Source organism: Equus caballus, chromosome 16 (assembly GCF_041296265.1).
Source record: "Equus caballus isolate H_3958 breed thoroughbred chromosome 16, TB-T2T, whole genome shotgun sequence".
Lineage (NCBI taxonomy): Eukaryota > Metazoa > Chordata > Mammalia > Perissodactyla > Equidae > Equus > Equus caballus.
In genome coordinates, this window is record NC_091699.1 from 15,875,363 (window position 1) to 15,889,006 (window position 13,644).

Below are 13,644 nucleotides of genomic sequence, written 5' to 3' on the forward strand. Positions count from 1 at the left end.
ACCTAGATGGTATAACCTACTACACACCTAGGCTGTATGGTACTCATTTGACGGACCACCGTTGTGTATGCGGTTTGTCGTTGACTGAAATGTTATGCAGCACATGACCACACATTGTGGAGCTCCAAGAAGGGGGCTATGGAAAGCAGTGTTGCCCAAACTTATTTGAACGCAAAATCTCCTTTTTCTTGGAGCGTCTCAAGCGCTCACTGTTCTCACAAGACACTGTGGGCATCTTGCTGTTAGGACGTGCTTTTCCGGGCTCTCTTGCAGGTCAAGTCAACCCTGAGTCCCAAAGTGTCCTGCTGACTGAGCAGATGAGCCTTGAAGGCTTTGCCTGGAGGGTGGTGTTAGCGTCCTACAGCGTCGGAGCCGGGAGAACCTTGCGGAGTGCCGCCGCCTTCTACCTGTGGGGAAACTGAAGCCCAGGGCAGCCCGGCATCGTGTGTGGAGTGGGGAGGCAGAGGCTGGCAAGCCCGTCGGGAGACTATTCTAACACTCAGGGGAGAGGTTCTGGTGGCCTGAGTGGGCCAGCTCGGCCTAGCATCTGGTGCCTTTGTTAACAATACAGAATTCCCTAATCCTAACCTTGCTTCTCACGCCACACCCCCTGAGTAAGAACCTCCAAGGGAGAGAGTCCTGGAAATCTGCACTGTCAACAGTGCTCCCGGGGAAATCTAATCCTCAGCCAAATTTGGGAGACATTGGGCATGGGAAAGAGGAGAGGAAATTCTCGTTTACAAGGTGCCGGTATTCATGGCTTGTTATGGGCACAATATCAATTAATCCCCGTGATACTCTGGGGAATAGATATTAATACCCCATTTTATAGATGGGAAACTGAGGCTGAGAGGAGCCAGGCAGCTAAGGGGCAGGGACAAGAACACAGTTATGACCAGCTCCAGAGCCCTCACTCCCCTTACAGGGTCTCCTGGGAGAGAGGCAGAGGGAGCAGAGAAACCAGGCCCTCTCAGAGGGAAGACAGGCCAGGCTTGGGCTTTGGCTGGCTGGGAGGAAGCAGTTGGGGTGTCCTTCCTGCCTTTAGAGCTTGGGGCCCGGGAGCACGGTGGAGTCAGAGAGGGAAGCTGGTTTAGGAAGGAGGATGTTCAGCATCTGCAGGGCTCCGGGCTGTGGCAGGCACGGGGGTTAGAGACTGCGGTGGGCAGAGTCATAGCCCCGAAGACATTTGCGTCCTGATCCCTGGAAACTGGCTGTGTTAGGTTACATGGCAGAGGGGAATTAAGGTTGCTCATCGGCTGACGTTAACATAGGGAGATGATCCTGGATGATCTGAGCGGGCACAATGTCATCACGAGGGTCCTTGAAAGTGGAAGAGGAAGGCGAAAGTTGGAGGTCAGTGCGGTGCAAAGGGAAGACTTGACCTCACGCTCTGGCTTTGAAGACGGAAGGAAGGGCCAAAGCCAGGGAATGTGGGTGGCCTCCAGAAGCTGGACAAAGCAAAGAAATGAAAAACCAAGAAGAAGAAAAAGAAAAGAGCAGCAGCAAGGAAAGGGATTTCCCCCCAGAGCCTCCAGAAAGGGATGCAGCCCTGCTGACACCTTTTTTGCCCAGGGAGACTCGTGGTGGACTAGTAACCCACGCGACTGTGAGATGCTCAGTTTGTGCTGTTTCAAGCCGCTAAGTCTGTGGGGATTTACAGAAGCAATAGAAAGAAAACCAGCGAGGAGCTGAACCAGCTCCATGACGGTCTCTGTCCTCAGCAAGCGTCCAAGTCTCTAGGGCGAGATCTTCAGGACAGCTGCCCCCTGGGCGCTGACAGTGCTCGGGGAGGAGGGAAGCGAGGGGCCTGCAGAAATCCCGGAGGTCGGAGGTCGGCCACTCAGCCTGGAGTTCAGACATAACCTCTCAGCTGGGGGCCTCAGGGCTTGCCCAAGTCTTGCCCCAGAGGGCAGAGTGAAACCTGTGGACCCCAGCCTGCCCCCTCAGCCCTGCTTTGCTCTGAGAATCTCAGAGCCCTCTCCACACATCTGTCTCAGCAAAAGTGCTTTGGTGGCAAATATCAGAAACTGCCTCAGGCTGCCAAAAAAGGACTTTCTGGAGAGGATATGAGGGTCTCATGGAACAGACAGAATTGCCGAGGCACCAGACTGCAGAGACGGTGGCCAGGGGCAGAAGCAGGGGACAGCCTGCAGGGCTTGTCTCAGGGCAGACCAGTGCCGGCTGATCTGGGGCTTTGTGTCACTCACATCACAAGTCAGATTCCTGGGAGAGACAGGCCGATGGTCTAACCTGGGTAGAGGGCAGTGACCGCTCCAGAATTTCCATAGCAGAGGAGCACAGGGCTGGGCTGCAATCCAGCAGAGGGATGCTTGTCCTGGAGCAGCATCTGCCTGACCCAGATGTGTTAGGCCTTAGGGTGTATGCTTGTTTGGGGCGGCTTGGGACTGAAGGAGATTATTGAGGGCTCTAACTTGCCCCCTTGGTGTAATCACCAGAAGGAGGGGGCTTCGATGTCAGGTGGGCAATAACAGCAAGCATGCACCCTCCGTCAGCTCTGTTCCCCTCTTAGCTGCTGTTTCTGCTTCCGACGCTCCTCCCATCCATTTCCTGCCCTCGGCTCATGTGCCTGAGCTGGCCCTGCATTTGTGGTCCCCAGGCATGATGTTACAGCCCAGCTGCGGGAAAAGTTGGCCATCAGCCTGGTGTTCAAGGCCCAAGATGATTTCCCCATCCTACGGGGCTCCTAGCCCTTCAGCTGCCTGCTGCCGCCTGCCCCTCCCCTAAATCTTTATCCCACTCTGCCTTTTGCCACCTGTTGACATCCAACTCAGTCTTAGTTGCCTCAGCCCCCTCCTCCAAGGTGGGACAGTGAATCAAGAGACAGGGTCCTGGACCCAGTCTTGCTCCTGAGTGGCTTTGTGACCTTGTGCAAGTTCCTCGCCATTTCTGGGCCTCAGTTTCCCCATCTGTAAAATAGGACAATAATCCCCACCCTGCCTCCTTCCTTGTTAGCACGAGGCTCGAGTAAGCTGGGCAGAGAAAGCTCTGTGAGGCTGTGATGGCTCGGTGTCCTCTAATATTTCTCCCACCCTGCACCCAGGCCCTTGTGACAGGAGGTACTTAGGAAACCTGGGCTGAACTGAAGGAGAAATCCAGTTTAGCAAGACTTGTGGGGGCAAGGCCCAGCACCACCTGTGACTCAGCGGGGCTGGGCTTTTGGAGAAAAGTGCTGGAAAATCAGCCATCCCATTTCCTTGTAGGATGAGCCTCGGATGTGGGGAGGAGGGCGGGGAGCAGGGTGTCTGTACGGGGCAGGGCTGGATTCGAGTCCACCTGTGAGCTGGCAGACCTTGGACATGTCACTTCGTCTATCTGAAGCTCAGTTTCTTCCTGCCTAAGATAAGACTAGCCTGAGTGAAATAGGGTCACAGGGAACGTGCCATGTTCTCTTTCCTCTCCCTGCTTTCTTCTTTCTTCACTTCTCCTGTCAACTCCCTGAGGTCCATCTCGGCTCACAGCAAGTCGCAAGCCCCGCTACCCCCAGCACCCTCTCTGCCTGTGCCTAACGTTCCCTGACTAGTGCTCTGTCCCTTCGGGCTGACCACTGCCCTGCACACTGATCCCTCGGTTTCACATTTATCCTTTCCCATAGCAGAAATACAGGTGGAGGAGGGATGGGGCAAGGACATTAAAGGAGGAGCAGGGCTCCCTCAGGTCCTGCCTCCCCGCTCCTCATGGAGCAGCTGAAGAATCACCTAAGGAAGTTCCCTCGGCTGTGAGGACACCTGCTCAGGGCTCCACCAGTGGCTAAATATAAGCCAAGTCAGCATCATTTACATAACGCTCCAATGACTGATGACCTAGTGGCTTCTTTCCTGGTGCTAATGATGGGGCCTGGGAAGACGTGCCAGCATCACTCCTTCCGTCTCCCAGCATGGACTGAGCAACTACCCTTGCTCAACCACTTACTAGCTATGTGGCCCTGGGCAAGTTTCTCAGCCTCTCTGTCCCTTAATGTTCTTATCTATAAAATGGGTACAACCAAAGTGGGCCCTATTGGGTTGTGGTGAGGAATTCATGAGTTAATAAGTGTAATGTGCTTAGATCATTTCCTGGCAGTTATTTATTGTTGCCATCATCATCATCATCATCATCCTTTTTGCTTTCTGCCAGGCCTGTGCAGGGTGTGGGTGACACAGAGATGAATCAGTCTTAGTCCCTGCCTTGGCTAGGTTCATGATCTAGTGGAGGAGACACACCCTAGGTGTGTCCGACCCTCTGCTGAGCCCTGGGCCCAGGTCTGAAGGTGAATAGGAATGGTGGCCCCTGGGTTTGTGCAGCAAGGCGTCCTACCTTGAGGAAGAAGAGTCTGGTACGAGGCAGAGATGACTAAGGCTCAGGAGAGTGACGTGCCAGGGGACGGGGTGGGGATGCCCTCTGGGCCTCCCCCAAATCCCGTTCTTCTTTGGAGTTGCTTCCTGCCGACTGTTTCCCCTGTGGGCCGTGGCCCCTTACTCTGCACCTCTGCATATTGTTCCCTCTGGCCCTTCCAAACTCACCCCCAGCTTCCCCTCCTTCAGGAACTTTCCCTGACTGACTCTGGTCTGATTTTGCCCCTGGACTCCCACAATCCCCTGGTCTACCTGGAAATTCCCTGGGGACAGGGCTGCAACTTATTCACCACTGTATCCCCAGTGGTAGCACAAAGCAGATGCTCAATTAATGTATGAATGTGGGAGAGAGAAGGTGTATTGGTCACAATTGTGTTCAGCTACAAATGCCAAAAATCCTGACTGTAGAGGCTTAAACAAAATGGGGTTTACTTTTCTCAAATGACAAAAATGGAGGCACTTGCTGGCAATGGCTCAGCAGCTCAGCAATGTCTCTGCATTTGTTTTGCCTTTTCCTCATGGTCACAAGATGAACGTTGTGGCTCCTGCCATCACATTCATGTTTGAGGAAGGAAGGAATGAGAGGCAAGACAAAGCACCAGCACTGTTGGCCTCTTTTGTCAGGAGAAGTAAGACCCTTCCCAGAACCCCAGCCGACTTCTGCTCACTTCTCATTGGCCCAAACTGGGTCACATGGCCACCTCCAGCTATAAGGGAAAACAAGTATCTAACCTGATGCTGGAAGAACAAAATCACAGTTTTGTTAGCAAGAAAGAAGGTCGGGGCGGTGGGGGAAGAGGACTAAGGGAGTGGGGGTGAGGAGAGTGGGTCTGGTTAGGCAACTAACACAGGGCTTCCTAAAGGAGGTGCGATTTGAGCTGTGCCTGGAAGGTCAGATACCATGTTGGCAACAGGAAAGAATGGGCTAGGTGGAAGTCTGAAAGCCTAACAATGCGGGGTGTGACCAGGGACTGCCGACTGACCGAGACAGCTGGAGCAGGAGAGAGAGAGGACCAACGTGGTGAATTTTTGGTGTATTTGGCATCACCCGGCAGCTCTCTTTCCCCCGTATGGTTCTAAATCTCTTCCTCCACTCCTGAAATTCCACCGTTAGAGACTAACTCAGCCAATGAATGAACGCGCTGGACATCTGCTATGTACAGAGAGTCCTTTTCAAAACGTAGACGTGTCCCGGAGGCTTTTGGGGGGGGGGGGCGGGGGGGGCGGCGGTCAAGTCATCCACACCTGAATATTGTTAGTTTTATTGGCTAGTAACTTCCTAATGCCTAACTGAATTCTGCCCTGAGAAATGGGGATGTCTTTTAAAGATTGGCACCTGAGCTAACATCTGTTTCCAATCTTCTTTTCTTCATCTTCTTCCCAAGGCCCCCCAGTACCTAGTTGTATGTTCTAGCTGTAGGTTTTTCTACTTGTGCTATGTGGGATGCGGCCTCAGCATGGCCTGATGAGCGGTGCTAGACTGGGGTCCAGGATCCAAACTGGTGAAAGCCTGGGCCGCCGAAGCAGAGCACACAAACTTCAACACTGGGCCACGGGGCTAGCCCCAGAAATGGGGATTTTTATTCTAGAATGGGGTGATGGAGCCAGGGACCTAGGAGAAGAGGAGTGAGCCGGGCTGGGGCTGGACCCTGAATGTCCCAGGGTAACAGGAGTCTGTAGAAGAGGGAGCCCACGCTCTCTGGGCCCTGCTGAGGGCGGGACCGGCCATCCTTCCTCCCTTAGGTGCTGCCATCGCCAGTTCACAAGTGAGGTAGCTGGAGCTTAGAGAAAGGGACTGCCCTGCCCAAGGTCCTCTCCTGCACAGGTGACAGAAGCAGGGTTGGACCCTGGCCAGTCTGAGGCTGTCTTGCTGCCGTCCCTGTGGTAATAATGATCATTGTCTCAGCTGGCAGTTAGTTAACACTTGCTCTACACCAAGCATTGCTCTTAATGCTTTATGTGTTCCACTTTGTGCCATTTTTACAGCAATACTATGAGGTAAGCACTATTATTGTTCCCATTTTACAGATGAGGAGCTGAGGCACAGCAAGGGGTTAAGTAACGTGCCCAACACCCATAGCTCGAAGGGTCAATAGGATTCAAACCCAGGCGGTCTGGCTCTGAGGCACAGGGAAGGTCACGGCCTCGCCAAGGTCTTGTGGTGGATTACGTGCAGATTCTTTGGACCCGTGGTTCTCAAGTCCCCCGTCCCCAGGGGACACTTGGTAATATCTGGAGACATTTTTGATTGTCACAACTAGAGTGGGTGCTATGGGCATCTAGTGGGGATGCTGCTAAATACCTCACAATGCACACAACAACAGAAAACCATCCAGTCCCAAATGTCAGGAGTGCTGAGGTAGAGAACGCTGGTCTAACGTAGTCAGAGACCAAGGCATCTGCCTCCTCTCGGCATCAAGGCTCCAGAGCTGGGAGGCACAGCTTGGCTAAGCTGCTGGAACAGAGACCAAACGCGGGGCCCAAATAAGAGGGAGGCACACTTCCTGTGCAGGAGCCAGCCAGGGCCAGGCCCAGGTGGCGGCTGCTCTGTGCGCAAGGTCTGGCACGCCCAGGCCTTCTGCTGTGCTGCTCAGGGAATCCCTGGGTGTCTGCTGGGTTTGCACGGTGGAGGTTGGTTTACCACCCCCGTGTCTGCATTCCAGCGTAGGAAGAGCAGGAAAGAGGGAGTAGAAATCAAACAGAAGTTGGTGTCCCACAGCTGGAACTGGGTTGTACGACTCGTGAGAGCCACTTGTTAAATCTTCAGGAATTTGGGGAGCCGGTTGTTAAATACAGCCATTATTAAATTAACATACAATTAAATAAATTTCATTGAAAATAAAGTTGATCAGCATTCAAAATGCTTCACTTCCTGATTTATTTTGCTGCGTTCTGCTCTCACCCAGGCCCCTGAGACACATCTGCTGTGTCCGTGTGGTGGGAACGCTGAACAATGCTGCGTGCTGCCGCACAGCTCTTCCCACCTCTGCACTCTGTGACGTCACGTGGCAGCTTGAAGTCAGTCACGGGAGTATTCACACCGCAGAAATCAGTACACTACACATCAGAGCTTGGCAGTTTGCTTTGTTGATTGTCTAAACTTAGGAAAGAGACTAAGAAAATGTTAATAATGCAGATTAAACCTAAAACTGCATTGCACCTGTAGCCATTACATTGTATAAAAGTTGAGAAAATATTCTTTCAGAATTTTTTAAATTTTATTATGATTTTTTTAACTTCCTTTTTTTGGTAGGCAGATTGGCCCTGAGCTAACATCTGTTGCCAATCTTCCCCTTTATTTTGTTTTTTTCTTCCCAAAGCCCCAGTACATAGTTGTATTCTAGTTGTATGTCCTCCTAGTTCTTCTGTGTGGGATGCTGCCACAGCATGGCTTGATGAGTGGTGTGCAGGTCCACACCCAGGATCCGAACCAGCAAACCCCAGGCCGCCAAAGTGGAGCGCATGAACTTAACCACTACGCCACTGGGCCGGCCTCTATTCCAGAATTTTTAAATGTTATTCAGTACAGCAGAGAAGTTGCTCTCATCACTGACAAACTATGGTAATGAATGCCTTCACTGTTCTACTTTGTCTTGCTCCTTAATGTAAAAGAAATTATCAGCCAACACTCATGTCGGAAGTTCTCTCCTTCATCAATGATGTGAGCAATTTCTTTGCTGAATTTGGTAGTTATCAAGCATTTATTTTTAGTCTGATTTTGCGACACTATTGTTGGCAACAGATATATAAAAACTGATAGTGGATTTTTTAAGAAATTCCAAGTCACACTGAAGATATAGGTGTATGGAATTCATAATAAAGAGTATCGTATGCTCTGTTCTTTGTAAAGTGTGTGCTATACATTCTTTACATCAGTAAAATTTATAGCAAACATATGTGTGTGTATACATTTTCCCCCAAAGAGCCATTAGGCATGTATCAGCACATCCCCACACACATCCCGTCCACCCACATCCCACTGGCAGAAACAGAGCCACATGGCCACACCTAGCTTCAGGGGATGCTGGGAAATATAGTCTTGAGCTCGGTGACCATGTGCCCCTTTGAGGGGCAGCCCTACCATGGCAACACCAGGTATTTTCCCCAGGGGAGGGTGCCAACTCCCTCCTTGTGGCCTCACCTGGCAGCTCGCCTCCAGAGTTTCCTCCAGCTCCCTCTCAGAATTTCAGGACAGCACAGAGTACAGCATCTTGAAGGGACAGATTCCCACACCACCCTCTGCACCTTCCAGTGCGTGCTCCCTGCCCTCACCTTCACTGTTTGCAGCGGTAACCCTGACAACAGTTCCAGAAGGGCCTTCGAGCCGCTGTGTGCCCCAGACCAGCGTTTCGGAGTGCTTTAAATAGAATACGGGTTTCAGAGTCCCAACTTGTGCAAGTCGCTTCATCTCTTTAAGCCTCAGTTTCCTCTTCTGTAAAATGGGGATAACAAAACTCACCTTGCAGGGTTATTGGAAGGATCAAATGAAATAATCTTTTGAGAAGTTTTGTTGTCTAGAAACTACAATTCACATTTGAGGAGTAATTAATCCTAGTTCCTACCTCACTGGTTTGTGCTCAGGCTCAGGTGGGAGTCTGAACACATAGCCCTTTGTAAAGCTGCTAAGTCCCATACTGATAAAAGGTGGCATATTACATTTTTAAGTAATGAAAAATTATGGGTGGTTTTATTATAATAAAAGCAGTACTGTTAAAAATTTAGAAAACCTAAAGTAAAAATAAGAAAATAGAAATACTCATAATATCACTGCCTGGAGATAACCACTATTTATATTTCGATGTAGTTCCAACAATCATTAACTCAGGTCATGTTTGTTTGATTTGAGTCCCCACCTATGCTCTCCACCCCGCAACAAGATTATTTTGAAGACATCACATAATTTTATCATAAATATTCCAGTATTTATCTCTAAATTTAAAGATACTTTAAATAAATACGTCAATATAAGGATCACACCTAAAAGATAAATACTCTGGTGGAGAATGCTGATAATGGGGGAGGCTATGCGTGTTTGGGGGTAAGCAGTGTGGGAAATCTCTGTACATTTCACTCAGTTTTCCTGTGAATCTAAAACTGCTCTAAAACCTGAAGTCTATTTAAAAAAATTAAAAGTCCTTAATATTATCAAAAGATGATCATTATTCAAATTTCTCTAATTGTGTCTTTCTTTCTTTATAAATTGTTTTCCTCATTCTTTTTGAATATTGGGTGTTTTGCCTTTTTCTTATTTATTTGCCAAGTTTTTATATATTAAGGATATTAACCACAGTGATATTAATTACTTACTATTGTTATTCCTCCAGGGACGGCCATGGAGACTTCAGGATCCTCCGCCCAGACTCAAGACCACAGTGAAATCCACAGAGAAACAGAGGATCTAGACGGTATGTTTGCCTTCTCTGACCCTCTGGGCACAGCCACATGGGAGGTGAAGTCCAGCAGTGGGTAGAACAGAAGAAGACCCTGCTCAGCTCATGTGGCACAGTGGCTCAAGTCACAGTCCAAACCGCTAGGGGAGTAGCGATTTTATACACACACACATATCCACGTATGTGCTTGGTCAGCCTCTCCCCCAGCACTTTCTATCTGTGGGGACCCTCAGTCGTTCTCCAAATCTCAAGGAGGCTCTGGGGGCTTCATATTCATCTCTGGGCTTCATATTCAGAGTAACTTCTGCCTTGGGCCTTTCTAGAGCTCTGCAGCCTCTGAGAGCCCTGGTCTCCTGCACCTTCCATTGGCCCTAGGTGTTTGGGAAGAGTATCCCAGAAACTCCAGGCCCTTCTGGCCCCCTAAGTCCAAGTAGACCCCTGGGGAGGCCTGGGTGGTCCCTGGGGTGGAAGGGTGGGAAACACTCGTCCTTGCCTATGTGTGCCTTCCAGACGGAGAGACGGATTTCCACAGGCAGGACCGGGAGGCCGGACTCCTTTCTCAAGAAGGATATAAGAGAGACAAGGCCTCTTCTTCCTCTTCATCCTCCTCCTCCTCTTCCTCCTCGTCATCCTCCTCCGCCTCAGGTATAGCAAAGATTAAAAAAAAATCTATGTATCTATATATCTCACAGTGTTATTCAAGAAAAGCATTTACATGGAAAGCAGTCCCCCATAATCTCCCACCTTGACGCTTCAATTCTATTTTTCCATAGTCCCTTCCAGAGCCCACCTATTTGTACACATAACTTGTACACAGTTATAATTGACCATATAGACAATTCTGGCCTCTGTTTAAATTTTTTTGCTATCTTATCCTAAGCATTTTGCCACATTATTCTGTAATATCTTTGCAGCTATTTTTCATGCTTACTGAATAGCCCCTCAAGTGGCTGCATGGCGTGTAAAGTAACATTTAGGTTTATCAGGGGTGTTCTGGTGCCGGCGTCAGTGCACCTGTGTGTTTAAGCAGCCTGCCTAGATTCAAATCCCTTCTTTGCCACTAACTAGCTACGTGTCCTTGGGCAAATCGCTAAACCCTGTATGCCTCGGGGTCCTTGTCTATAAGATGAGAGTGATAGCAAAAGTTGTTACTTCATGGGATTATTGTTAGGACTACATTCTTTACATGTGTAAAGTCTTAGCACCGAGCGCAAATAACTGTTATTGTTAAGATCCCCCCTGCTCACCACCAGTTTATCGCGCTCGTGAACATCCTTGCTCAAAAGCTTTTACTTTTTGAATTTTTTGCATAAACCATATCTTAATTACGGATTCCCCACTTTAGTGGGTTTTGAGGCATGGACACCTTAACAGGGTCTGGATTATAAATTGCCACATTACTCTCTGATAAAAAGCAAAATGTTCTTTCCCTTTATTCTTTAATTCAAAATGTAAGGCGGAATTTATAGCAGCAGCAGCAATGTCATAGCATTTATTGAGCACTTACTTTGTGCCAGGTACTGTCCCAAGCACTTTATGGGTCATCACTCATTTAATTCTCCTAGCGACACGCTGAAGAAGGTACTATGACTATTCCCGTTTTACAGGCAAGGAAACTGAGGCACAGACAGGCTAACTGACCCTCCGTAAGAGGGCTCAGTAAACAACTTGGGATTCCCTGGAGGTCTTTCTGGGACTAGGGCGGCTGAGGGGTGGGCTCTGGTTCACTCCTCCTCCACCAGAGCTCACGCACTACGATCTGTTTATGTAGCTGGCTGGGGCCTGAGATTTGATGAAAAAGATCTTGGGCTAAAAAAAAAAACATTGCTTGCAAAACTGTGGCTTTATGTCCTCATGTTGCAAATGGTGAGACTAAGGCTAAAGGCCACAAAATTCATGCATCTTTCAGCAGACAGAGGAGCAAGAGTGGTTGGTGGGTGCGGTGGATTTGTTTGTAGCCTGTCTCCTCACAGGACTGGAAAGGAAGCAACCGCCCCTATTAGAAAGTGCACAAACCTGTCCCCTGTGAGGACTAGCTCTGGAAGAAGAGCTTCCAGGTGCAGGGGCCACTTGCCTGTCCCTTGGTTTCTCCTTTCTGGGTGGGAGGGGACATTCTGTCTTCTCCTTCTGGTCGACACTCAGAGGGTGCTGCTCCCCACAAAATGTTCTCCTCCAAGTGTGGCCATAAGCCCCTTCCCTCTGGTCTCCCTAGCACACACGGGACTGGCTGTAGTTAGGAAACCAGACAGTAAGAGAAAGCAACAGGGAAATCAACACAGAAGCATAGAGACACACTGATATTCAGGATCCTGGTCTCTGATCCTAGCGTGGCTGGCCTGCTGCTAGGATTACCTACCTGCCCAGTCTTCAGGCTCGGATGGTGACCGTTAGCCCTCAAGGCCCCACGCCGGGCTGGGTACCTCACTGTAGCTCCCAGCCTTCCTCCACACACAGGACCCTAAGTCATAGTCTGGCATCCAGCACTGCTCTCCATACATATCTTTTTGTTCTTAGTGTATCTTGCCATTTTTTAATTAAAACTTTTTTATTATGAAAGATTACACATCGGCACATTGTTATAGAAAATGTGGAGCATATAAAGAAGTCGAAAGAAGGAAAAAATCATCCTTTGCTCTGTCACCCAGAGATAACCACCAAACACATATTAATGTATTTCCTTACATTTATTCAATAAATATTTATTGAGCACCAACTGTATGCCAGGCTCTGTGATGGATACTGGGGACACTAACAACAGTGACTCCTTCTGCCAGAGTTAATTTTTCAGATAATTGAATTAGAGAGTACCTACAAAAAAAGTCCTCATTTTAAACAGTTCTATAATATTAAACATTTTAAACACTCTATAATATCTCTTATAAAAATTATATATTTTGAATATATCATAGAGAAAACTAAAATAATGTTCATTCACATGTTGATGGAGGTTGTCTCTGGCTGATAGAATTTGGAGTAATTTTTGCTTTCTTTATTTTCTGTATTCGATATTTTGCAAAATATAATGAAAAAGTCTTTTTTTGGCATTGACTAATACTTGTAAAATACAAAAAAGACAAAAATAGCAGCCACCCGAAATCCTATCTCCTGAGATAAATACCACTGTCATTATCTTTTTTTAACCGTTTTTTTTAATTGGCACCTGAGCTAACAACTATCGCCAATCTTTTTTTTTCCTTCTTCTTCTCCCCAAAGCCCCCCAGTACATAGTTGTATATTCTAGTTGTGAGTGTCTCTGGCTGTGCTATGTGGGACGCCTCCTCAATGTGGCCTGACGATCGGTGCCATGTCCGCGCCCAGGATCCGAACCAGCAAAACCCTGGGCTGCCCAGGAGGAGCAAACGACCTTAACCACTTGTCCATGGGGCCGGCCCCCTGTTGTTATCTTGATGTGCTTCCTGATACCCCCTTCTCCATATCTAGCTGAGATCACATACACACTGATTTTTAAGCGCGGTTAGCCTGGTTTCCTGGAATTTTAAAATTTATCCATGATTGAGCAGGACGTCCCTAAATACACGGAGGAACATCTGCACAGCTGGGGCCATCTTAGTCGTCTGAGGAAAGGGAGTCCTCTGGACTTGGGGCCAGAAACTCCTAGGCCTGAATTCCTGGAATGCTGACTGGTCCAAGAGTGCAAACGACACGGTCATTCTTCAACTCCTGATCAGGCTCCCGCTCCAGGCTGGGCACCCTTGGGAGAGTGAGGACCCAGGCTTTGCCCTTTGGGAGCTCAAGGGGGTTGGAGAGACAAGCACCACAACCACTGACTGAGCCTCCCACCTACTGTGTCAAGCATGGCTAGTTGATGCCATAGAAACCCCAGAGGAGGGAGGGCAAGATCAGTGTGAGCTGGGGCTGTTGGACAAGCTTTTCTGCAGGAG

The 13,644-nt window shown here is 49.0% G+C and overlaps 1 protein-coding gene across 15 annotated transcripts in view; it reads left to right on the plus strand.

The window, feature by feature from the left end:
• The window catches only part of TMEM40 (transmembrane protein 40), a 65,496-nt gene that overhangs the window by 36,066 nt on the left and 15,786 nt on the right, over positions 1 to 13,644 (plus strand). For all 15 annotated transcript variants that reach the window (XR_011426822.1, XR_011426823.1, XM_070237244.1 and 12 more), the window contains exons 2-3: positions 9,677 to 9,757; positions 10,253 to 10,387. Coding sequence is in view for 13 of the 15 variants with exons in the window: in XM_023619939.2 (XP_023475707.1) it covers positions 9,677 to 9,757; positions 10,253 to 10,387 (216 nt within the window). In the remaining 2 variants the exon portion in view is untranslated. The remainder of the gene's footprint in view (positions 1 to 9,676; positions 9,758 to 10,252; positions 10,388 to 13,644) is intronic.